General features: G+C 38.9%; 1 protein-coding gene across 3 annotated transcripts in view; it reads left to right on the forward strand.

Moving 5' to 3' along the window:
- The window catches only part of MDM1 (Mdm1 nuclear protein), a 31,260-nt gene extending 15,092 nt beyond the window's left edge, over nt 1–16,168 (forward strand). The window contains exons 8-15 of one of the 3 annotated variants that reach the window (XM_032854867.1): nt 2,506–2,535; nt 2,872–3,047; nt 4,111–4,422; nt 5,648–5,760; nt 5,847–5,956; nt 11,566–11,818; nt 14,019–14,078; nt 15,343–16,168. In XM_032854867.1, the coding sequence (XP_032710758.1) occupies nt 2,506–2,535; nt 2,872–3,047; nt 4,111–4,422; nt 5,648–5,760; nt 5,847–5,956; nt 11,566–11,818; nt 14,019–14,078; nt 15,343–15,455 (1,167 nt within the window). In that variant the 3' untranslated portion in view covers nt 15,456–16,168. The remainder of the gene's footprint in view (nt 1–2,505; nt 2,536–2,871; nt 3,048–4,110; nt 4,423–5,647; nt 5,761–5,846; nt 5,957–11,565; nt 11,819–14,018; nt 14,079–15,342) is intronic. The other 2 variants (XM_032854869.1, XM_032854868.1) reach the window with 2 other exon arrangements.
- Nucleotides 16,169–23,393: the final 7,225 nt, after the last annotated feature.

Consider the following 23,393-nt stretch of genomic DNA (forward strand, 5'->3'; position numbering starts at 1 on the left):
GGCTTGATCCCAGCACTCTGGGATCATGACCTGAGCTAAAGGCAGATGCCCAATCAACTGAGCCACCCAGGTGCCCCAGTCTTTCATTTTTTTAAAATTTGAATTTTCTGTATATAAATTTTAAACAATTTAGTCAAATTCTTATTTTGGGAAAAGAAATTCAGAAATGAAAACATTCTAGAATCTGCTAGCATTTATATCCTATAATCTGATGACATTACTTGACTTGGAAAGGATGTGTGTATTGTTTTAATTGAGTGTAATTGAGTTCATATCCTTTTTGTGGCTCTGTTTGTTGGTTGTAGGGATTGTTCTTGATACTGCGTTCATACCATTAGGTTTTTTTCTTTTTCTAGTAGAACAACTTGCTTAAGGAAATATCAGCTTTCCATTTTTTCATCCTAGTTTAGGATCACAGAAATCTAAAATTAGGTATTTGTAAACCACTATAACATTAGCACTAAGATTACTAATAAAGATTGCTGATAAATTTAAAACATTGAGTTTTGAATGTTAGTAACAAATAGAACTGAATAAAGTTTTACAGAATTTCCATCGTATCTCCTTTTTAAAAAAAATACTGTCGACAAATAAACCAGATCACTGGTACATAGAGGGAATATTTACCTATCCTCTCATTCATCAGATGGTAGGTCCTCCCATCTGGATGGAATACAACCTTTTCTGCTGCTCCTTCCCCCACCCCCACCCTACCTTACATACAGTGCAGGGCTGATGAACCCCCTTTTGAACCACTCCTTCAGTTTATATCTCCTTTGTTTGTTATGGCATAGGACATGCAGTATTATGATGATAATTTATCATAGAGGAGGCAGTCTGCCTTCTCTATCAGAATCTGCGCACATTGAGTGCTGCGGGGACTTTCTTATTTATCTCTGGCTCCCACCCACCCAGCTCAGGCCTAACACTTAGTCCACACTCAAGACACTCAGGATGTACTGCATTTTCCCTCACATTGTGGAGTTTAGAGGTTAATGGTGGAGAAAGACAAGAATAAGTAATCCAGTAGAATGAAATAAGTACTAATGGGGACATGCATGAAGGGCTTTGAGAAAGGAGGAGGAAGCTGTGCTGAAGCTTGAAGATTTGACCATGTAAGTGATGGAGCAGCTGTAAAACATTTGAAACATGAGGGGACTTGATAGAAATAAAATTTGGATTATATCAAGGCCCTTTATAACAAGGCCTCTGTGTATTCACGACACCCTGGTGAGGGGGCACCTGGCTGGCTCTGCTGGTAGAGCATGCAGCTTTTGATCTTAAAGTCCTGGGTTCAAGCCCCACATTGCTTGTGGAGCCTACTTAAAAACAGCAAAACACCCTGGTTAGTAGTTCAGTAGATTCAAACCCTATGTGTCAATTCCACCTGTTAAATGCAAAAACCACTTCCAGGAATTTAAAGTGTAGGAATTAACACAAATGTCAGATGAATATGGCTGGATTTTTCTTGGCAGTGAAGAAAATATGTTGGATTACCCTTCCGTAATGTTTCAGGTTTGGCTCATTAGAACAGTAGGACCCTGCTGGGATTATATGGTTTCTAATGCCACCATGACAGGTGCTGCCCTTTGCTTTGGCTACTTCCCCGCGGATGTTATACTTTCATCCCTTTGCATTCAGGAGTGTCTCCTTAAGAAAATGAGGAATGTGTTTCTCTAGTTGCTTTTGCAATGCCAAGTTTCATTATTTGATTTTGGCCTGTTAGTGAAAGAAAATTTTAGCAGACAGTGTCCTTTTAATGTTATTATTGCATCTTTATGATAGGAAAATTGAGTTTTTGAAGAATAATAATAAATTAATAAATTAAATTAAAAATAAAGCTGATTTTAAACACTTGTAAGCAACTTAATTTTTTTATCTGGTGGGAGTTGAATTTAGGGAAGCCAGCAGGTGGCAGCATGCTGTATAAAGTGAAAGGGTTTCAAAGCTTATAAAAGTCTCCTTTCCAAATGAAAAGATGTTATTTGCATTTTAGGGAATTCAGATTATCTTATAATTCATCAGAACATTATTTTGTATTGTCACTTTGCTGAATATATTACAATTATTATTTAATACATTTTTCAAAAGTTGAGGTTTTGCAGATGCCAGGGGAACATTGAGGAATTTGGAGAAGGAAACCTCATGATTCTCACTGGGGGCTTCTATGGTAGTAACAGCTGTGTGGAAGCCAGGAAATAAAGCCAGAATTGGAGTTTCTGGCATGTCTTACTCTCAGTACTCTTCCAGAGGTGGGGAAGTAGGAATAATAATTAGGTTACCTGTTGTTGATAGCCTTCCAGCCATGCAAGAATGTGGCTGGTGTTCAAGGTAATATTAAGATATCTTGCTCAGTGAATTAAATATTACTAAAAATAATTTAAAAATATTGATTGATAACTTTGTTATATATTTAGAAGGGAGAATAATAAGGTATTTCATTGATTCCCATTAATAACTATGACATTAACTGTCATTAAGTGTGTTTCTGTATTCCTCTCCTAGGCTTCTCTAAATGCCATGTGGTATGCGGAGGTTGGTTGCTTTTGAGTTTTTAAAAACTGTAATAATGCATAGAGTACTTGTGTAATTTCAGTCAAAATACAAAGTAGGTGTCAATATTTTTCTTAGCTGCTACAAATTCTTCTTCCTGCCTGCTGGCCTGAAATAAAATAACTGCATTGCGCTTTAGCTTGACTGTTTTAATTTCTGCTTAAGAATGCACATAGTCTGATGATGTCTGTGTCTCTTTTTGCCTTCCTTTCTCCTTGTTCTCTGGCTGCATTTGTGCATCATCATTGGTAAGCTATGTGGTGATATTTGCAAGGGAGCTCTTACAGTAATACACGATGTCTCAACTCTCCTGCATAGGTTAAAGAACTCCGAGAGAAGGCTGAGTTTTATAGGAAACGAGTTCAAGGAACACATTTTTCTCGGGACCATCTGAATCAGATTCTGTCTGACAACAACTGCTGTTGGGATGTCTCCTCCACCACGAGCTCAGAAGGAACCATTAGTAGCAACATCAGAGCTCTAGATCTTGCTGGGTGAGCTCTGTTCTGTGTGGATGGCACAAAACTATGTTGTAGCTTAGGTAGATCATGGAATCATACAGGAAATTGACATTACCACTCAAAATTTGTCTTCTGGTTGAATGGAGATATGCCAGCCACTTATTTCATTTCATTATTCTTAGTGTATTCTGTGTGAAAATAAAGCTGTGTGTAAATAATACATAGTGTAAATCTGGAAGACTGGACTTCATACTATATATATGTAATTTTTATAATATCTTTTAAGGGTAGACTAGGAATGATTATGCAGTAGATGGAAAGAATGTTAAAAAGTAAGAAGAAGATAAGGTAGCAACAACAATGACAACTTAGAGAATATAAGCTATTCTTATAGAGAATATAGGCTAACATTCATTAACAGATTTCAGTGGCTAATATGACATGTAGGCCTTGATTCTGTGGGACAATTCTCTGCTCTTTTGGGTTTTAAAATGAACATTATTCAACTATTTATAAGAGAAATAGTTGATTTGTAGCAAATAAAAGTCTTTAGTTGTTATAGCATATTAATAAAGTCATATAAGCCAAATTAAACCAGAAGTTCTAATTATGACATCTGATTTTAAAAATTCATCACAAAATCCATTATTTAGGAATGTCTGGAAAAGATTAATCAATCTAAAGTATAAAGTATAAAATTTGAATCCGTTTGTTTGATCCACAAGTGCACTTGTTTGTGCATAAACCCTAATTGAGTAAGTTAGACCATATGGAGTCCTAATTTATGTGTGTAAATGTCAGTCTAGGGGGACACTCATGAGTGTTGTCAGCAGTGGTACGGGCATGCATGTGTGAAGGTAGGAGTAAGAGGAGATACATACATTTCATTTTGGAGTACTGTGATAGAAAATCCAAATTGTAGCTTTACTTTATTATACTGTCAAATGAACTCTTAATTAGATTTCTTTCTTTAGTATCAGGACAAGATAATATCTGTGGGAAACGTTGTGAACACTGGAAGGCAATGATAGACTTGTTAAATTTAGTATAAACTAGAAACCTCAAACTGAAGTCTGAAACTATTTTTGTTATGCAGAGATCCTACAAGCCCTAAGACTTTGCAGAAATGTCCTCCTGCAACACTGGAAGAAAAAAGGCCTGTCTTGGAAGAGCAGCCCCAGAAAAATACCACAGAGAAATTGGGCGTGTCAGATGCTCCCACCGTACCTGTTAGAAGGCGCCTGGCGTGGGATGCAGAGAACCCTGATGAAGGCACACAGAAACAGCCGAGAGAGGAGGAGGAGGAAGACGAGGAGGAGAAAACAGACAAGGACAAGCAGGTTCATATGGGAGAGCTGGAGAAGTTGGAAGTACATGAAGAATCTAAGGCAGACAAGATAAAAGAAGGGTGAGAGTTTAAAATTAATTGGTATATGGAAGCATGCATATGGTTAATATTTTCTGTTTTGTCACTAAGTACATGGCTTACATTCTTAGTTTTATGACTAACAGAGAACAGATGTTAATGTCACAAAGCGGACATTTTTATATGATTTATAATTTGATTGACCCAGGTATTTGAGTCACCAGTAATTGATGGTTGAACAGTTGAACATTGAGCTACTGGGGAAGAAGTAGGATTATTTTCATGTATGTCCTGCTAATTATGATTTGCCACATTTGAAAATGTGTCTGGGAAAATGGCTTTCTTTTCTATTTTTTTAAATTAACATATAATGTATTATTTGTTTCAGGGGTACAGGTCTGTGATTCATCAGTCTTACACAATTCACAGCACTCACCGTAGCACATACCCTCCCCAATGTCCATCACCCAGCCGCCCCATCCCTCCCACCCCCTTTACTCCAGCAACCCTCAGTTTGTTTCCTGAGATTAAGAGTCTCTTATGGTTTGTCTCCTCTGGTTTCATCTTATTTCATTTTTCCTACTTCCCCTATGATCCAATGTCTTATTTCTCAAATTCCTCATATCAGTGAGATCATATAATTGTCTTTCTCTGACTGACTTATTTTGCTTAGCATAATACCTTCTAGTTCCAGGGCACCTGGGTGGCTCAGTGGGTTAAAGCCTCTGCCTTTGGCTCAGGTCATGATCCCGGGGTCCTGGGTTTGAGCTCCGCATCGGGCTCCCTGCTCCTCTGGAAGCCTGCTTCTCCCACTCCCCCTGCTTTTGTTCCCTCTCTCACTGTGTCTCTCTCTGTCAAATAAATAAAAATAAAATCCTAAAAAAAAAAATAAGTGATTTCTGCAAATAGTTAATTGCCATTGGTTTGTATGTTAATTGCTTTGGGGAGTGATTCTCTACCACTGATAATGGTGCTTTTTGTTCCTAATCCAAATCCCTTATCATTCCATCATGAGTTTTGTGCCTAATAGCAAAGGTAGGCCCCGACCTAATGGAAGAATTCTCTGCTCTGTTGTTGCTGGCTTGCAGTGATCTTCCCTCTTCCAATATTCAGTCGCTCTTAACCACATGGGGATTTGTTATTTTTTCAGAAACAAAATGGCCTTATCTTATAAATTGTCTATTTTGTTATTGTACAGTAATCACAGAATATTTTCAATCCAATTTTCTGGAGGAAATGGTTCATAGTAGTTTGTTTCCACCTGTAGGTCAGAGTCTTCTTCTGTATCTTCTGGAAAAGGAGGCCGTCTTCCTACTCCAAAGCTGAGAGAACTTGGTGGAATCCAAAGGACTCATCACGATCTCACCACTCCAGCTGTTGGTAATGGGCAGACACGATGGTTCTTAATTTACCTGCTTTTTCTGCGTTAGAATTTAGTTTGAGACTTGTCTTCTGCATTCTTTCAGGTGGTGCTGTTTTAGTGTCTCCGTCTAAAGTGAGGCTTCCAGTCCCAGAGCAGAGGAAAAGAATGTCTTCTCAGGATGGCTTAGAAACTGCGAAGAATGATTTTAGGAAGGTAAATATTTATATTCTGGAGGAAAAACAACTTTTTAGGAAGTGATTATTTTAGTCATGTGTAACGAATGAATAATAGGTTTAGATTTTAGGAAATTCTGTGTTTGTATGTGGAGATGATGCTATTAACCTGCTTTCAGTAAGGCAAAGGCATTTAATTATTTTTTCTGCCAGTAATATTATATTTCTGCTGATATACTTTTTTTTTTAAGGTTTTATTTATTTATTTGAGAGAAAGAGCATGGGCAGGGGGAGCAGAAGGAGAGGGACAAGTAGACCCCTCACTGAGCAGGGAGCTCGGCAATGTGGGGCTCCATCCTAGGACCCAGAGATCATGACCTGAGCTGAAGGCAGACACTTAACTGATTAAGCCACCCAGGTGCCCCTCTGCTAATATTAAATCTTATCAATAGTGACTGAACAGAAAGAGAAGGAAAAGAGTATTTTTATTGAGTATCTGCTGTGTGGCAGTTGTATTCCAAGTATGCTTCAGGCACTGTTTCAGCACTGGAGATAGAGCAGTGAAAGAAGCAGGCAAAAATCCTGGTGCTTATTGAACTTCCATTCTAGCGGAGAAGAGAGTCAATAAACAGGGTAACGAGATGCAATATGCAGTATTTTAGATAGTGATAAGTACTAAGGAGGAAAGTAAAGCAGGGGAGGTAAATAGGAAGTAGCCAGGGAAGTTCTCAGTGAGAGGGTGGCATTTGAGCAGAATCTGAACTGGGTGAGAGATTGACCCATAGGCCTATGTAGGAAGGCATTCTGGGCAAAAAGAACAGCAAGTGCAAAGTCCCTGAGGTGATCTGGTACCTGTTTCTTGGAAACCAGCCAGAAAGCAAGAGAGGGAGAGTGTGGGCAATGAATTTAGAAGCACAGTGGAAAACTACACTGTATAGGGCCCTATAGGTCATAGCAAAGACTTTGAATTTTATTCTGAATGAAATGGGAAGCCTTTGGAGGGGCAGAAGAGTGATACGATTTGACTTAAGTTTTCCTATGGTTACTCTGGCTACTGTGTTGGGAACAGAGAATAGGGATGCAAGAGCAGGGGCATGAAACTAGATAGGAGTCAATTACACTATCCAGGCAAGGGTACTCGCAGAGGTTCATTTTAAAGGTAGGAGGTGGTGGTCAGAAATTGGAAGTCTGGAGAGGTTGCAATTAGCAGTAATGGCGAGGCTTAACATATTATCGTGGGAGTAAGTGGCTGAAGTCAGAGAGAACAGTGAGGGAGGAGGTTGAATTTCTCTAGGGAATTTTGCTGGTGGCTATTTATGAATTTCAGAGGGCACAGGGGAGAGCTTTTAGGTGGTGGGGAGAGGTAGAAGATAGGATCAGAGCCCAGTTGTTCCCAAAGCCCAGTACTGAAGTCACCTCCTAGCAGGTACCCATTAAATAGGTGTTGACTGAGTATTATTGGAGTGACAGAATCTAAATTATTTTTTATCGCTTGTGTATACATTGGCTTATGACAACAGGAATGTAGTCAGTGGATGATCAGAATCAGATATTAGGAATCTCTTGCCCTCGTGGACTATTTTGTCCCCCACCAGCTCCCCATCCCCCTCACCCCCTGGGGCCCAGGTTGCTATCTGGAAGGTATAAGCTTCTGGGCAGCTTTACCCACAGAGTTGACTACCCTCAGCTAAAATGAGTAGCTTTAATCCATATTAGTAGCTGGATTTATATATATTATTTTCACTCATTATGGAATTTATTGAATATTAGTTAAATTAACAAAAATAAAGTAATATTGCTCTTTAATGCCAATCTGCCTCATTGTGCCCACAGTGCAGTTTCTAATAAATTATTCCTATTATTCAGTTGCCCTCAATTAATATTATCCTATGTCTTTTTTTATCATAGGAATCAGAGAGAATATGTTCTAATATCCAGAAATTATTTGAATGTTAACTTTTAATGACATTCACTTGTAGGAGTGTTATGGGCAGCAGCAATTTGGGTAACTTACATGGGGCCCACCATAATAGCTAGCATTTACTGAGCACTTAACTATGTCCTAGCCCCTGTGCTAAGTACTGTATGTGAACTTGTTGAGTCTTCACAGTGGCTCCAGGAGGCTGGTCTTGTTATTCTCATTTAGATGTTAAAACCGAGGTAACATAGCTGCCAAATCATGGAGCAGAATTTGGTCCCAGGCAGTGTGTTCTCAGAGTCCACATTTTTAACTCCTAAACAAGACTGTCTCATAAAATTTAGAGTAGAATTCTCATGGTATTGGTGTGTCAAGGACCATTTTCACATTTTATAGATGATATTAAAAACCTAAGTGTGTGTTGGCTCACTTCAGTCTTTCAGCAGATGTTCCTTATCTGTTTACCCATGTACAGTAAGGATAGCGAACGAAAATAGACCTGGTTCATGATCTTATGGAACCTACAGTCTGGTGAGAGAGATACACAGTAGTTAAAGAATCATACCCCCCTCAAAAAAAGCAAAGTTAAAACCAACAAGAGTCTCAGAGCAGTATATACTGATATTCTGAAAGAAATTGACCTAGTCCTAGAAGTCTGGAAGCTTCTTGGAAGTCAAGGATGCTTCTTAGAAGAAGTTCTAATTGGGTTGAGATACTGAGGATGAGGCAGAGTTGATGAGGTGAAAAGGGTGGAGAGGAGAAGCATAGCATGTGTCAGTATCCTGTGGTGAGAAAGAACATAGGGTTCTTTTTTTTAAATTAATTTATTTCAGAGACAGAGAGTATGCAAATGATCATGGGGAAGGGCAGAGGAGAGGGAGAGAGAATCTTAAGCAGACTCCACACTGAGCGATGGAGCTTGATTTGAGTCTTGATCTCGTGACCCTGAGATCAGGACCTGACCTAAAACCAAGAGTCAGATACTTAAAAAACTGTACCACCCAGGGGCCCCCATAGGATTCTAAGAAATAAAGGCAAGTATAGTGTGTGGCAGGGAGTAGGTCGAGTGTGGAAAAGATAGCAATATGGAAAATTTTTATCATTATCTTGACAGCAATGGGAAACATTGAAATATTTTAAAGACCTTTCTGGTTGCCATGAAGGCAAGAGTAAACTGTGGTTACCCTTAGAAGGTCATTGGGGTAGTCGAAGTAGACATGGTGATAGCTTGGACTAAGGAGGGTGGACATCACAGAAGTGGATGAAACTGAAGACTTGTATAAGGGGAACATGAAAGCTCAGTGCTGGGTTGCATCATGGAGAGGGGTAAGAGACTATGAATGACTTCTACGTTTCTGCCTTGCCTAACAGGATTGATGGGGGATGCCATGTACCAAGTAAGAGAGCTCTGGAAAGAAATCACCTTTGGAGGGGGACATCAGTAATTTCACTTTCATTCACCCAATTCACTATGTAATGTGCTCTTGCTGTGTGTCAGGCACCGTTCTAGGACCTGGGGATTCATTGGTAATCAAGACAAAATCCCGGTCCTCATGGAGCTTACATTTTCATTTTGAGAAATAGGTAATTTTTTAAAAAGAAAACTTCAGCACAAATAAAATCACAAAGGGCCTCCAAGGTGTGGGTGAGGTTGCTTTACACTGGGCCATCAGGACAGGCACCTCTGAGGAGGTGATATTTTAGCTAAGACCTGACTCAATGAGGGATGGGTCCAGGCAGAGATGAGCGGAGACTTTTTCCAGTTTGAAAGAGCAGTAAGTACAAGTGTGCAGCAGTGAGAGTTTTAAAGAGTGAGAAGACCAATGTGACTGGGGTGAGGAGAAGGGTAGGAAATGAGCTTTGGAAGGGAGGTTGGGTAAGGAAGGGGGGAATGTAACTCTGAGGCTTCTGGGAAGCCCCGAGAGGGTTGAAAGCTACACAGCAAACATGATCTGATTTACGTGATAAAATCACATGGGCTCTTGAGTGGAAAATGGGCTGTATGGGGGGGTATGGGGGTAGAATGGTGAGGCCAAGGAGAAGGCTTTAGGCTCAAAAACAGATTACCAAAGCCATGACATTAAACTTGGGAACCCCATAGGTTACAAATACTCTAGAGATTTCATTCAGGCCTTTTTAGCAATAGTGAAACCAATAAGACAGATCTTAAATTCTGTGTATATATGTAGAAAAAGAAAAAATAATAGTTTTCCCAAGTGATACCTATAATTATAAAAAGGGAAGCAAGAGGAAGATTTGTGGTTTATTTTAGATCTTGATTTAAAAAGAAATGTTTGTTGGATAAGACCCCAGGCCTTCTCCACTTTAAAAGCAGTACATTCTCTAATTGCAGAAAATGATACCTAAGGTCAGAAAGCAGTGCTTTGAATATTGTGTTGATAAACCCTAAGTCACAGAGTAAAAGCCACATTTACGAGGAATTTAAGGATTTTAATTTAAGGAATTTAAGGATTAAGAAAGTTTGGAACTATGTTTAATTTTACTGGTTTGAATTCTCCTAATAAGTAAAATTATACAAGGACTTTGAGGATAGTGATACATTATCATTGTGGAAGATAGAAAATACTGACCAACTAAACAAAGTAAATGCTGTCCTCCCTACTGTTCAGGGCCGGCCACTATTGAATGTTTGAATTCTTCAGGTATATAGTGTATTTGTCTATTGTGCTTTAGATAAGGTTTCATAATCTGTTTTTACTTACTTGGCAATGAATTGTGAACATATTTACATATCTTTAAATGTCACTTACAATTAAGTTTTAAAGGCAACATGATATGCAACCTATAGTTATACTGGCTGTTTATTATTGAAAGCAGTTTTTTAAAACTAGATGCCTATTGTTATTTCTTAATATTTTAATTTTTTTGTTTTGAAAAAGTGCTGTAACGAAATTGTCCTTTAGCTACTTTTTTGTTCATATTATCTATTTTTGTGTAAATACTCCCCAAGTGTTATTATTTGATAAAAGAAGACAAAGTTTAAAAGCTTTCGGTGTTTCACCAGCTCCTGGAAAGATTGTGCTCCCAGCGACACTCTAGGAGAGTGCCAATTTTTCCATATCCTTGTCAGCACTGAGCATTATAGTGTGGCTTTTAAAAAAATTTTTAATCTTTAAATTTGGTAAATGAAAAGTTAGTATCTTGATCCTTTTATTTTGAAATTATTTGATTACTAGTGAGGTAGGATATTTCTCCTATTTTAATTTATGTCTATATAAATTTTGCTTACATATATATTTTTACATTTTTAATTAGTTTATCCTTCACTACTTTAAAAGGAATATTTATGTGGCAATGATAATTCATTGTCAATATATAAGTTATATATTTTCTTTTCTCTCCTATTTGTAATTTATGTCTATATAAATTTTACTTATATATTTTTTTTACATTTTTAATTAGTTTATCCTTCACTACTTTAAAAGAAATATTTATGTGGCAATGATAATTCATTGTCAATATATAAGTTACATATTTTCTTCAAATTTGTGATTTAAAATTTTTTTAATGTTTATATATTTTTATATAGCTAAGTGTGTTTACCAATATTGGTTGTTAGGTTTATGATATCCTCCCCACACTGAGGTTACTGAGGTTAGATTTTCCTGTAATTCTATTGATTTTATCGTTTTATTTTTTGTGTGTTTAAAGGTTTGATTTTTTTATATATATACAGATATATATATGTATCTTATTTTTTTGTCACTTAGAAAGAAAGTCGTGCCATGTCCCTCCTGACTTCTCCAGCTGCTGGTATAAAAACAGTGGATCCCCTGCCTTTGAGGGAAGATTCTGAAACCAATATCCCCAAATTTGCTGAGGTAACTCTTCCAGTTTCAAAAATTCCAGAATATCCAACAAACACACCTGGGCAGTCTCCTTCTCCACCCTGTGCTCCATCCTACTGGCATCCCTCTCGTCGAATTCAGGGCTCTTTGAGAGATCCAGAATTTCAGCATAATGGTAATTACTTTGGTTTTAACTTTTTGTCTTTTTAAATGAAAGTTACACTGATGGGTACATTAAGTATGTTAATCAGTTATGTTACCTAGTATTTTAGTTAATGTAACAGATTTCTTTAAATGGGAAAAGTCTCTTCTCTGAAACAATCAGCTGGGTTATAACCCCAGTTCACTTTTGTGTGAGGGTGAGCTTTTCTTTTCTTTTCTCTTTTTTTTTTCTTTTCATTTCTTTCTTTTCAATTCTATTTATTCATTTGAGAGAGAGCATGAGCAGGGGAGGGGCAGAGATAGAGGAAGAAGCACGCTTCCCGCTGAGCAAGGAGCCAGATGTGGGACTTGATTCCAGGGCCCTAGGATCATGACCTGAGCCAAAGGCAGACACTGCACGGACTGAGCCCCCCCAGGGGGCCTCAAGTGTGAGGCTTCTTTCAAGTGTTTTCTATACACATATAGGCAACCCACTAGATGCCAGCAGCGTCCTTCTCAGGTGTGACATCTAAAAATGTCTTCAGATACTGCTAAACGCTGCCTAGATGGGGAATTCAAGGTTGTAAGTTATTTTCATTTGGTTTCATTAGGCATTGTTCTGCTCTCTTCTAGCTTCCACTTTTACTGTTGTGAAGTCTTGTGTTCTCATTTTTGATCATTATGTGTGGCTTCTTTTCCCCTGGCATCTTTGGGGACCTTCTCTTCACACTCAGTCCTCTGAGCTTTTACCGCAGGTCTCTGTTTTGCTAGTACTCAGTGGACTTTTTCAGCTGGGGAACTTGGTTCCTCACTTTCTCAAATTATTTAGTCAGTAATTCCTTCCCCTCCATTGTTTGTTTCCTCCTCTTCTGGCACTCCTTGTTATTCCGATGTTGGACATGATCTTATTTTCTTACCTTACCTTTCCTATTTTCCATTTCTGTCTTTTTATTTTAATTTGAAAGGGTCACTCATTTTGTTTTCTACCCCTTCTTCTGAGTTTTAAAGATTTTTCAGTATTTTTAATTTCTAAGAATTTTTTTAGCCCTGTATACTCCCTTTATATAGCATCCTGTTCTTATTTTATGGATGTCTTATTTTATCCCTTTGAAGAGATAAATGATATATAGAATTCCCCTGTTTTGAATATGGTACCTTTGCCCTTAGTTGAACCTGTGTCCTTCAGTCAGAGTCACTCTGATAAAGCTTTGGAGAGGAAACCTCCATTCCTCTTTTGGGAGGAAGAACAGTTAGCCAACTGTGCAAATTTAAAGAAGGCTTTGGCAGACTGTTCTATAAGACAGTTTCCTGGTTCAGTCTTACCTTCACTCCAACTTTCAAGGGTACTTAGTACTCATACGCCTGAGCCAGGAGCGGAGAACAAATTGGTTGCCTCTTCGTTTCCTTCCTCTGCTGGCTTAGGATTCAGCTTAGGTATGACAATAACACACTCTCAGTTTTTCTCTTTGCTTTCCATTTTCCAAAATTTTGTTGCTGTTTCATTGTCTTTCATTTTCTCTGTCCTATGGGTTTATGTCATTCTTGTAAATGTGTGTAGTCCATCTACCATCTTTAAACAGAAGCCTACAGCATTTCTTGATGCCCCTGGGTGACATAGTCAGTTAAACATTCCACTCTTGCCCTCAGCTCAGGTTGTGATCTCAGGGTCATGGCACTGAGTCCCACATCAGGCTGTGTCCAAAGCACGGAGTCTGCTGAAGACTCTCTCTCCCTCTTCCTCTCCACCCACAATAAGTAAATAAATCTGTAAAAATAGAAGCCTGCTGCATTTCTTTAAAGTTAGAATAGGGACACCTCAGTGGCTCAGTCGGTTGAGTGGCTGCCTTCGGCTCAGGTCGTGATCCCAGGGTCCTGGGCTTGAGTCCCACGTTGGGCTCCTTCCTCAGCAGGGAGCCTGCTTCTCCCTCTGCCTGTCCCCACACCACCCTGGCTTGTGCTCTGTCTCTGACAAATAAATAAATAAAATCTTAAAAAATAAACCACAGAATAGATCAATATTGTCACTGTAAAGAATTCTAGAAATTTTCTCTTGTTTATTTACATATTTGTTAAGCACATTGTAAATTAGTGAGTGGCTGTTAATAATAATTTCTATTAAAAATATAAGATTAATAAAATTTTTGATAGTTTACTTTCGCTAAGGTTTTCCTGTAAATATACTATACTGTTAGGTGGCTTTGAAGGCTAATTTTTTTGCCCTTTTTTTTTTTAAGTGGGAAAAGCAAAGATGAACAATTTCCAGTTGCCTCAGCATGAAGTCTTTAATGATGAAGGTATTTCAGTAATGAAATAACATATGATCAAAGAATGAGGTTTTATTATATGGTATTTTATAATAGTATTATGATCTCAACATTGGATTAGTACTTTATAGTTTACAAAGCACTTCTACAGATATTATTTTATTAGACCTGTGAAACCCCATGATGGGGGTTAAATTATCCCCATTTACAAATGAGTAAACTGGGACCTAAAATCAACTTGAAGAATTTTTTTTAGGGCAAACAGATAAGAGAGATTATGCCTAGCATCACACGTGAGGTTAATACTCTTTCCGTTTCCATCCTGGCTAGCTGGGGGTTCAGGAATTTGGTCTAGCAAAACTGTTATTTTTTTCAAATGTTCATATATTGTCAATTTTCATTTCTCAAAAAAATATGATTAGGGAAAACGGACTTTTTTCTTGTGTAGCAGTCATTCTGACAAATTCGTTTGCTTCTAATAGTGGCAGGAAGAATTTTGAATTCCTGGTGTGAACAATCAAAATTACTATTTTAATTCATTCTAAAATGTATGAAATTACTGAGTTTATAAATTTTGGATGTGAAAGTAAATTTGAATTAATACTTTATGTATTATAAGTTCATATACATTGAAGATTTTCTGTCCTCATAAATTTGGGACTTTTTTCAGAATTCAGTGAACTAGAAATCAAGTTATTGGGTTTTGAAATGCAAACACCTGGATACTTTGAATCCAGATGTGTTTTCTTCTTAATGGAAGAACAGTGTTTACAAATAACCTTATAACAGATTTGCTTACTGAGAATGAGGAATTTCTGTAATGATGAAGGATAGCATGTTAAAGTCAAACATTATTTTTACATTAAGTGAAATTATTTTGGAAATGTGATGTTAGCACTATGTTAAGGTATAGCATTTTGCTTTTAAAATGCTTATAAAAGCTTTTTGCTTGGAACATCTGTGCTTTTTAAAGTAGGACAAGACAGTATGATGATGAATTGTTTCCAAGTAATACTGAAATCACAGGCCATGTGTTTCAGGTAACGACGTTGTGGGATTTCAGGCAGGAAACAGAATGCTCATTTAACATTAAAATATTTGATTTCTAAATATGGTAAACTTGGGATTTTACAGTGAACTATCCTGAAAATGTTAATATCTTATATTTTAATAATTTTTTCTGACAGATTCAATATTGACATTATAGAGTTTGGTGCCTTTAATTTTCTGTTACTGTTATAAAATATATTTATTAGAGGTATTTTCTACAATGATTATACTTTTTTCATTGCAGATGAGGACAGATTATCTGAGATCTCTGCTCGGTCTGCAGCTTCTAGTCTCCGGGCTTTTCAGACTCTGGCACGGGCTCAGAAAAGGAAGGAGAATTTCTGGGGCAAAACATAATTAAATGTGTATCTAGCTCAGTTGCTTAACAATCTAGGAAACCTTTGGCATAATCTTTTTTTTATTGCTTTACTATGTTGAGACTTTTCAAGTGTTTGGATTTTTTCCCATTTCCTACTTAAAAAGAATTGGTTGACTTTTTAATAGCCAATTCAGTTTACTTGGAAAATTTTAACACAGGTTCATACAAATTCAACTTAATTCTTTTGACACCTATCCCAAAGTACAAAGACGTAGATTTCTTCACGTGCTATAAGTTTTGTATCAAGGATAGCTGGTAGAACTGTGAATTTTACCTATCTACAGAATATTCTAAAAAATGAACAAAGTGGAATAAAAATTAAGATCCAAGTGTGAAGTATGTATTCCTTGAAGATTGGTTATGTATATCTTTATGATTTGTAGATGTCATATGATGAATTTGTTGTTCCTGTATCTTTTACTGTAGTATTTCTTTTAATTTTAATACCTTCTATATGTGGTTGCAGTGTTAAGACAATTGTTCTTTAAATTGAAAATACGAGCTGTATATATTTTTCTTATTTATGTAACAAAATTTACTGAGAGAATATGTATATTTTTGATCTTTCTGTGTATTCTATTTGTATAAAGACTTTGGCTTACATTTGAATAATGTCTCAATTTTGAAAAATTATTTGTATAATGGAGAGTTAAAACTTTGTAGACATTTTGAAATAAAAATTGATCAAGTATTTCAATTCTGTTTTTTGAAGTGTTTCAAGTTATTAGCTTCAAGTTACTACATGGAATAAATAATTATCTTTTAGAAACATTTTACTCCTAACAGGTTAACTAAATGTTCTGCTTCTTGTGCAGCTGTCCAGATGCAACAAAACTTGAATCCACAATAATTTTGTATGAATATAGAAAAAATACAGCATTTCCAAGGCAGACTTATTTTAAAAAATTTAACACATACTTTTTGACTATTCTTTATTCATAGGACATGTTATCTTACTCTTTATTTCATCTTGCAAATCATAAATCGAATTTCCTGAAAAAATGAATTTCATAAATATTACATGTGATGTTTACAAGAAGGCACAGAAGGTACTGATGATAAAATATATAAAATATTCATGCCTGTTGGTTAGAAAACAAATGAAAAGTCTATTTGGAAGTGCTTAATTTGGTCAAAAGTGCTTTTGCAAATCACTGATTCACAGTAAGTTTGTTAAAGATCTTATATTATGAGGTTATAAATAATGACATACAAATATTTGCTTACATCTCATGGACTTAAAAATAGGATGGATTATTTACCTTTGTTGTAGTTGTTGACACCCAAAAAATAGTTATCCTGACATCTGGAATTTTGCCGAAGGAACAAATAATCTAAAATGGAAACTGATCCTAGAATCATTTACATTTGGTTTTGGAATATGTTTTTGGTACTTTTAGGTGAGGTGATATTAGTCATGTTAGCGTGCTCAGGGCCCAGTTTTTGTCAAACTGCCATCATCACTCACTTTCCCAAGATGAGTCAGCTGTGCAAAGGCTATTCCAGGCAAAGGAACAGTGTCTGTCATCGGACTAGTTAGGGTTGTGTCCCGCCAGCCTGCCCGTTACTCGTGGATAAAAAGCAGGCTGGGAGTATCTTGCTAATGTTGAACTTGCACTCTGATTTGACCGTTTGGGTCTTTCTCCAGGGGTGAGTAGAGGTATAGAAAGATCAGCCAATTTTCTTCCTCTCAGGTTGAGAGGCAAGCTTCCTATAACACTACTTCATATTTCATTCCCCCCTCCCACCTCCCGGAGGACAGCAGCCTCCCGCAAGCAGAGGGCAGCTCTCCCATAGCACTACTGCTATATGGCAAGTGAGAGGGACAGTAGTCATCCCCAAGACCGTCTTTACTTCTCTTCCCTGAAATGAGCCATCCACTAGCCCCATCCATGGCTTCATTTTGCTCCAGACCCAGTGTGTCCTTGGAAATTGAGTGAAAAATGAGAACTTGCCTTTGGTTGTTAAACCCTCAGTCGTTTGAAATTGGCCATGGTGGGAGGATTTGTACCATAGAAATCAGCTTTCTCCCCACTTACCCACCAGAGGCGGATTCAAGCCCAGCAATGTGACCACTACACCAGTCTCTGATATTCTTTTTATATGATTTGTGGTAGAAAACAGTCCACTTCAGAAAGGAGAAGAGGCAGCCCAAGAGAAGCTGCTCTAAACCATTCGCATCTTCCCTAGTTTACAAAGACAAATAGCACATGATTTCACTCATATGTGGAATTCAAGAAACAAATGAACAAACAGGGAAAAAAGATAACAACAAAAAACCCAGACTCTTAAATACAGAGAACAAACAGGTGGTTGCCTGAGGGGAGGTGGTGGGGGGGGGGCAGGGGAGGCCGATCTGGTGAAGGGTGCAAGAGATAAACGGAATTAAGAGCACACTTATCAGGATGAGCACTGAGAAATGTACAGAATTGTTAAACCATTATGTTGTACACCTGAAGCTAATATGACACTGTATGTTGATTACACTTGAATAAAAAAAATACATTGGTTTAGTTTTCTTTCTTGGCTGAAGTTCACCTTAAGAATAAAAGTAAGCTACAAATAGCAGATAATAGATTGCAGAGGGAGACTTTCCATGATCCACCCATGGTACTGCCCAGAAATGGGGCCCGGGTGTCTGTGTGTGTAATCTTCCAAATGATTCTGATATTCAGGTAGTTGAGGAGCTACTGGCTTTGGGGCTATAGTAACCTATGGTCAAATTTCAACTCTACCTCGAGCAAGCTGGTTAAACTTCTTTGACTCTGTGTTCCTCATCTGCAAGATTTAAGATTCCATGGCTTAAGGTCTCTAAAGGTGTTTCATATACCCTATTCAGTTGCTCAAAATGTTCTATTGTGTTAAAGGCAAATTTTCATTAAAATAATGGGGGGGTGTGGAGATCATGTTTTAGAGAGGCTAAGTTTAAATCTAGAAAGCAGGAGGCAGTGTATCTTAAAATTGTGGCAAATGACCTTGGGTCATTTGGGTAACTCAGTTGGGTAAGTGTTTGCTTTCGGCTCAGGTCATGATCCCAGGGTCCTTCAGGTCATGATCCCAAAGCCCGGCATTGGCTCACTGCTCTGCGAGGAGCCTGCTTCTCCTTCTCCCTCTACTGCTCCCCCTGCTTGTTCTCGTTCTCTCTCTCTCTCTGTCAAATGAATAAATAATTAAAAAAAAATTGTGGCATCTGGCATCAAAGCCCTATCTGTGATGACCTACATTGAGCTCACACGGAGGCAGCAAGGGGCAGGGGTGGTGAGATGATTTGTCTGTTTCCGTTATGTGGTAAAGCAAAAAAGACTGACTACAGTTTTGTGACTCAGCAACTCTAGAAGGTGGAATCAATTACCTGAGATAGGCAAACTGTATTGATGTAACCATGAATTGGAGATGTTATCAGGAACAAGTCAGGCAATGTGGAGGTAAAGGACCCACCATACTTACTGATGAGAGGAAAGATAGGTGAGGTTGCTCTCTAAATGAATATACCCAACAATACCAAATATTTCCTATGTTTGCTACAAGTTATTTTTTATTTTAGAGATTGATGATATAAAACTCAAAGTTTTGTATTTCAAGAAGAAAGTATAAATTAACCTAAATGGCACACATTCTGGGAATATGTAGAAGTTTTACACTTACAAATTCAATTACAGTCAGAGTTTGGACATGTCACTCAGGAAGACTTTGCCCATAATGAGTACCTTAGCATTTGATGTTTCTGTTAAAAAATTAGGTCAAAATAGTTAAGGTTCTGGACAAATCAAAGAAAATTGAAAGTAGGTTTGTATGACAACACTAACTCTTTTGTTCTGTAAAGAACCATTAACATTATTAGGCATGACTTGTAATTTTGTGAAGATGAAACCAGATAAAGAAGATGTGGTTCATAAATATAACGGAATATTCCTCAGCCATCAGAAAGGATGACTATTTACCAGTTACATCGACTTGGATGGAAATGGAGGGGATTATGCTAAGTGAAATAAGTCAATAAGAGAAACAATTATCATATGGTTTCACTCATATGTGGAACATAAGGAATAGTGCAGAGGACAAGAGGGGAAGGGAGAGAAAATGGAATGGGAAGAAATCAGAGAGGGAGACAAACCATGTGATCATGACTCTTGACTCAGGGAAACAAACTTGAGGGTTGAGGAAAGGGAGGTGGGTGGGGGGATGGGGTAACTGGGTGACGAATTAAAGAGGACACATGTGATGAACACTGAGTGTTATAGTCAACTAATGAATCATTGTGTCGCGGCCGGCACGACAAATCGACCAGGGTCGAGAGGGTAAGAGGATGCTGAAAAGAAATTAAGAGACAAAGAGATGGGGGCAGGAGGAGCACCAAGGAGGATGTCCAATAGTGCCAATTTTATTCAAGGCAGCAAGGCATTATATAGCTAACAGAAACAATCATAAGAAAGTATCTATTTTTAGCTGATTACTAAAGAGCTTGCAACATGCACAGAAAACCCTTCAAGCTTTCCCATTATCTATTTCCCAAGCACCAGTAGCAGACCCTCTAGTGCCAGATGTACGGACTTCAAGGCCACTCAAGACATAGTTTATGCAAGCACAGCACAGTCTTACAGTGGTGTAGTCTATAGCCCGTGCAAGGACAGCAAGGACCAGCCAAGAATTTCTGACCCCGGCCAAATCGTCTCTGACTAGCAAATGTGTGGGAAGTCACGTAGGCGAGCACACAACACACAGCACAGACCCTTTCTCAGTGCTACTAGACTTTATCGACCTAAGACTTTTGTTTGGCTATTCAGCCTTTAAAGGAGGCACAAGTCAGGGCCTGGTTTGGTTCTTGTCTCAAGCCTTACCGTGGCCTCCCACATCATTGAACATTATATCAAAGACTAACGATGTACTATATCATGGCTAATTAAATTTAAATTAAAAATTTTAAAAAGGAAACCCAAAATGCCTTGCAAATTAGCATAGCAGATCATAAGTAGGCAGAGAGGCAGGCAGAGAGAGAGAGGGAAGCAGGCTCCCTGCTGAGCAGAGAGCCTGACGTGGGGCTTGATTCCAGGACCCTGAGATCACGACCCGAGCCAAAGGCAGAGGCTTTAACCCACTGAGCCACCCAGGTGCCCCCAGTGTTCATTTTAAACAGAGCTTTCACTCTTGGATCTGACAAAAGATGCTTGAATCTTGGTTCTACCTCTTGCTAGTTGTGTGATACTGGGTCAGTTACCTAATTTCCCTGAGTTCTAGTTGATAGTATGCTAAATACGGATCATAAACAGGGGTAATAATAATAATAGGGATAATAATACGTGGTCTCTAATGATTCTTGTGGAAATTAAATTTCATGCATGGGGAGCAACTTAATGCAGGCGCCTAGTTAAGAGTTCAAGAATTGTAACTGTGATAGTCATTTTCTATATTATTGCCTAAAATTGCTCTATTTTAAAGGAGATGAGAGACACTGGGAAGGATAAATAGAATTTTAACTTAGTAGCTGAAGAAATTGTAGTTAGCTCGTGAGACAGAAGTTGGGGCAGCTAGGCAGGCAAACCCTGACAGGTGTGCCACCCCGCACAGGTGACTTTCTGTCTGGACCTAACGCCTGCTCTCTCCTGATGGCATTTTACCACCCACCTGAATGGGACTTAGAAGTTAGAAAAAAGAGAGGGTGTTTTTCATATCGAAAACTGTAACCACAGCAATGCCCCTACCCTGGAGATTAAACACAGAGGCACATCCAGTGAAGGGGCTGTATTATACATCAGCTACCACGCTGAGTACCTGGAGCTTAGCACAGCTGGGAGAACTCTGTGGGCTTGTAGCTCAGCACGGAGGGTGGCAGGAACTCCCCTCAGTCCCCGTGGGAAGGGTGCTGAGATGCAGAGGGAAGTGAGGAACGTAAGTGGCATTGACACCAGGCAGGTCATGGAAGCAACAGTAAAGTCCTCAGGCCAAGGGGAACAGGTGCTTCCACTGGAAATCAGCAAGAGGGGCCCTGGAGGTTGGGGCTGGGTGGGGTGGGGGGACGCTCACTCAGTGCCCGCCGCAGGACTGTGCTCACTTGTCCTCTGTCATCTCTGATTCCTTGCAGTCAAGTGCTCAATGTCCAAGCGCTGCTCCACGAATACCGGTCTTGTAAAAATGTGCAAGTTGTTTTCTAGGTAATCGTATTAGTTGGCTGGGGCCGCAGTAAAATGGCACCACAGACCCGGTGGCTTCAAGAACAGAACTGATTTCCTCACACACCTGGAGGCTGGAAGTCTGAGATGAAGGTATTGGCATCGCTGATTTCTTCTGAGGCCTCTCTCCTTGGCTTGTAGGGACTTTCTTCCCGAGTCTTCACGTGCGTGATCTTCCCCCTGTGCCCTGATCTCCAACCCTACCGAGTTAGGGCCCACCCAGATGATTTCATCCTACCTTACTTACCTCTTTAAAGACCCTATCTCCAAAAATAGCCATGTTCTGAGGTCCTGAGAGGTAAAAACTTAAACATATGAAATTGGGGGCAAGAGGCAGACACAATTCAGCCTATAATAGACATATATAAAAAATATGAAATTGTGGGGTTACAGAGTCCATGTACTTTAAGTGTTAATAAATTGGCAAGATTGGCATCCTAAAAATGTTCATTTTCCTTATAGAGGAAAATAAATGAGGTTGTGTTTCTTGTGCACCCGAGTTTGTATCCTGGGCAACCGCTGAAACCCATGGCACGTCTTCATGACTGAAGAATAATCCTTGGCCCCGCAGAGCCGGTAGGGGTTTGGGAGGTGAGGGGGAGTGAATTCTTTATAACGGAGTAAGTGATTATTTCTACACAGTAAACAGAGATTGTTCTTACCCCCCATTCCCCAATCTGTCTTTTTCTGCTAGACTGTTATTCTCTTCCAGTTCAGCACTAAGAACGCAAGTTGTTATCACCTGTAAAAGGTTGTCACTGAACAGTGAAATACAAAGTCAAGCTTTAGGGTTTCGTTTTCAAAGGAGAAACATTGGATGACTTTGTAGTCAGGCAAAGCCAGTGCTTCCAGCCTCCAGGAGACCCAGAGTGGCCAGACTAGGGCTGGAAATGGGAAGGAGACAAACAGATGTTGGTGGACTGTTGAGGAGAGGTCCTGGACGGAGCCCTGAGCTGACTGAATGAGTGAGGATAGTAGGCATTTCCGTTCAGGTGAGGCGATGTGTGCTGAAGCCACTGCACCTGCTTGTGGGAGCCAGTCCTGGCATCTCTGCCCAATTCTACCTCCAGGGTTCTCACACTGGGAGCTTGAACCGGCCATGGTGAGAATCGTTACGCCGCAGATCTCGGCAACTGAGACAAATCAAGACTTTTCCCCTTGAAGAACTGGTGGTAGACGTTTACCAGCACATCACTGGTTTGGGAAATATTGAGGATAAAGGTGACCTCTGCCTCACTCCCCGGATAAAGTGGTGAACCTTTGGAAACCCATCACACATCTAACCTATATCTGGCAAAAGGTACAAATGACTTTTGCTGTGTTGTCTGTGACTTATCTTAGCAGAAAGGTTGTAGGATAGTATCCCACAATTTTCCATGACCACAGATGGGCACGGAAGAGCACTGAACTTTGTCCTGACTTTTTTTTTGTTTTGTTTTGTTTTAGAGAGAGAGAGAGAGTGAGAGAGCAAGAGTGAGTGCATTTGGGAGCAGGGGGAAGGGCAGATGGAGATTTTTAAATCTTTAAATTTTTAAAGATTTAAAAAATCTTTTTAAAAAGATTTTATTTTTTTCACAAGATAGAATGAGAGAGAGAGAGAGAGAAAGCCTGAGCAAGGGGAGGCTCAGAGGGAGAGGGAGAACCATACTCCCTGCTGAGCAGGGAGCCTCACGTGGGGCATGATCCCAGGACCCTGAAATCATGACCTGAGTCAAAATCAGACACTAAACCACCTGAGCTACCCACGTT

Source organism: Lontra canadensis, unplaced genomic scaffold (assembly GCF_010015895.1).
Source record: "Lontra canadensis isolate GAN:19392208 unplaced genomic scaffold, GSC_riverotter_1.0 scaffold9, whole genome shotgun sequence".
Taxonomy (NCBI): domain Eukaryota; kingdom Metazoa; phylum Chordata; class Mammalia; order Carnivora; family Mustelidae; genus Lontra; species Lontra canadensis.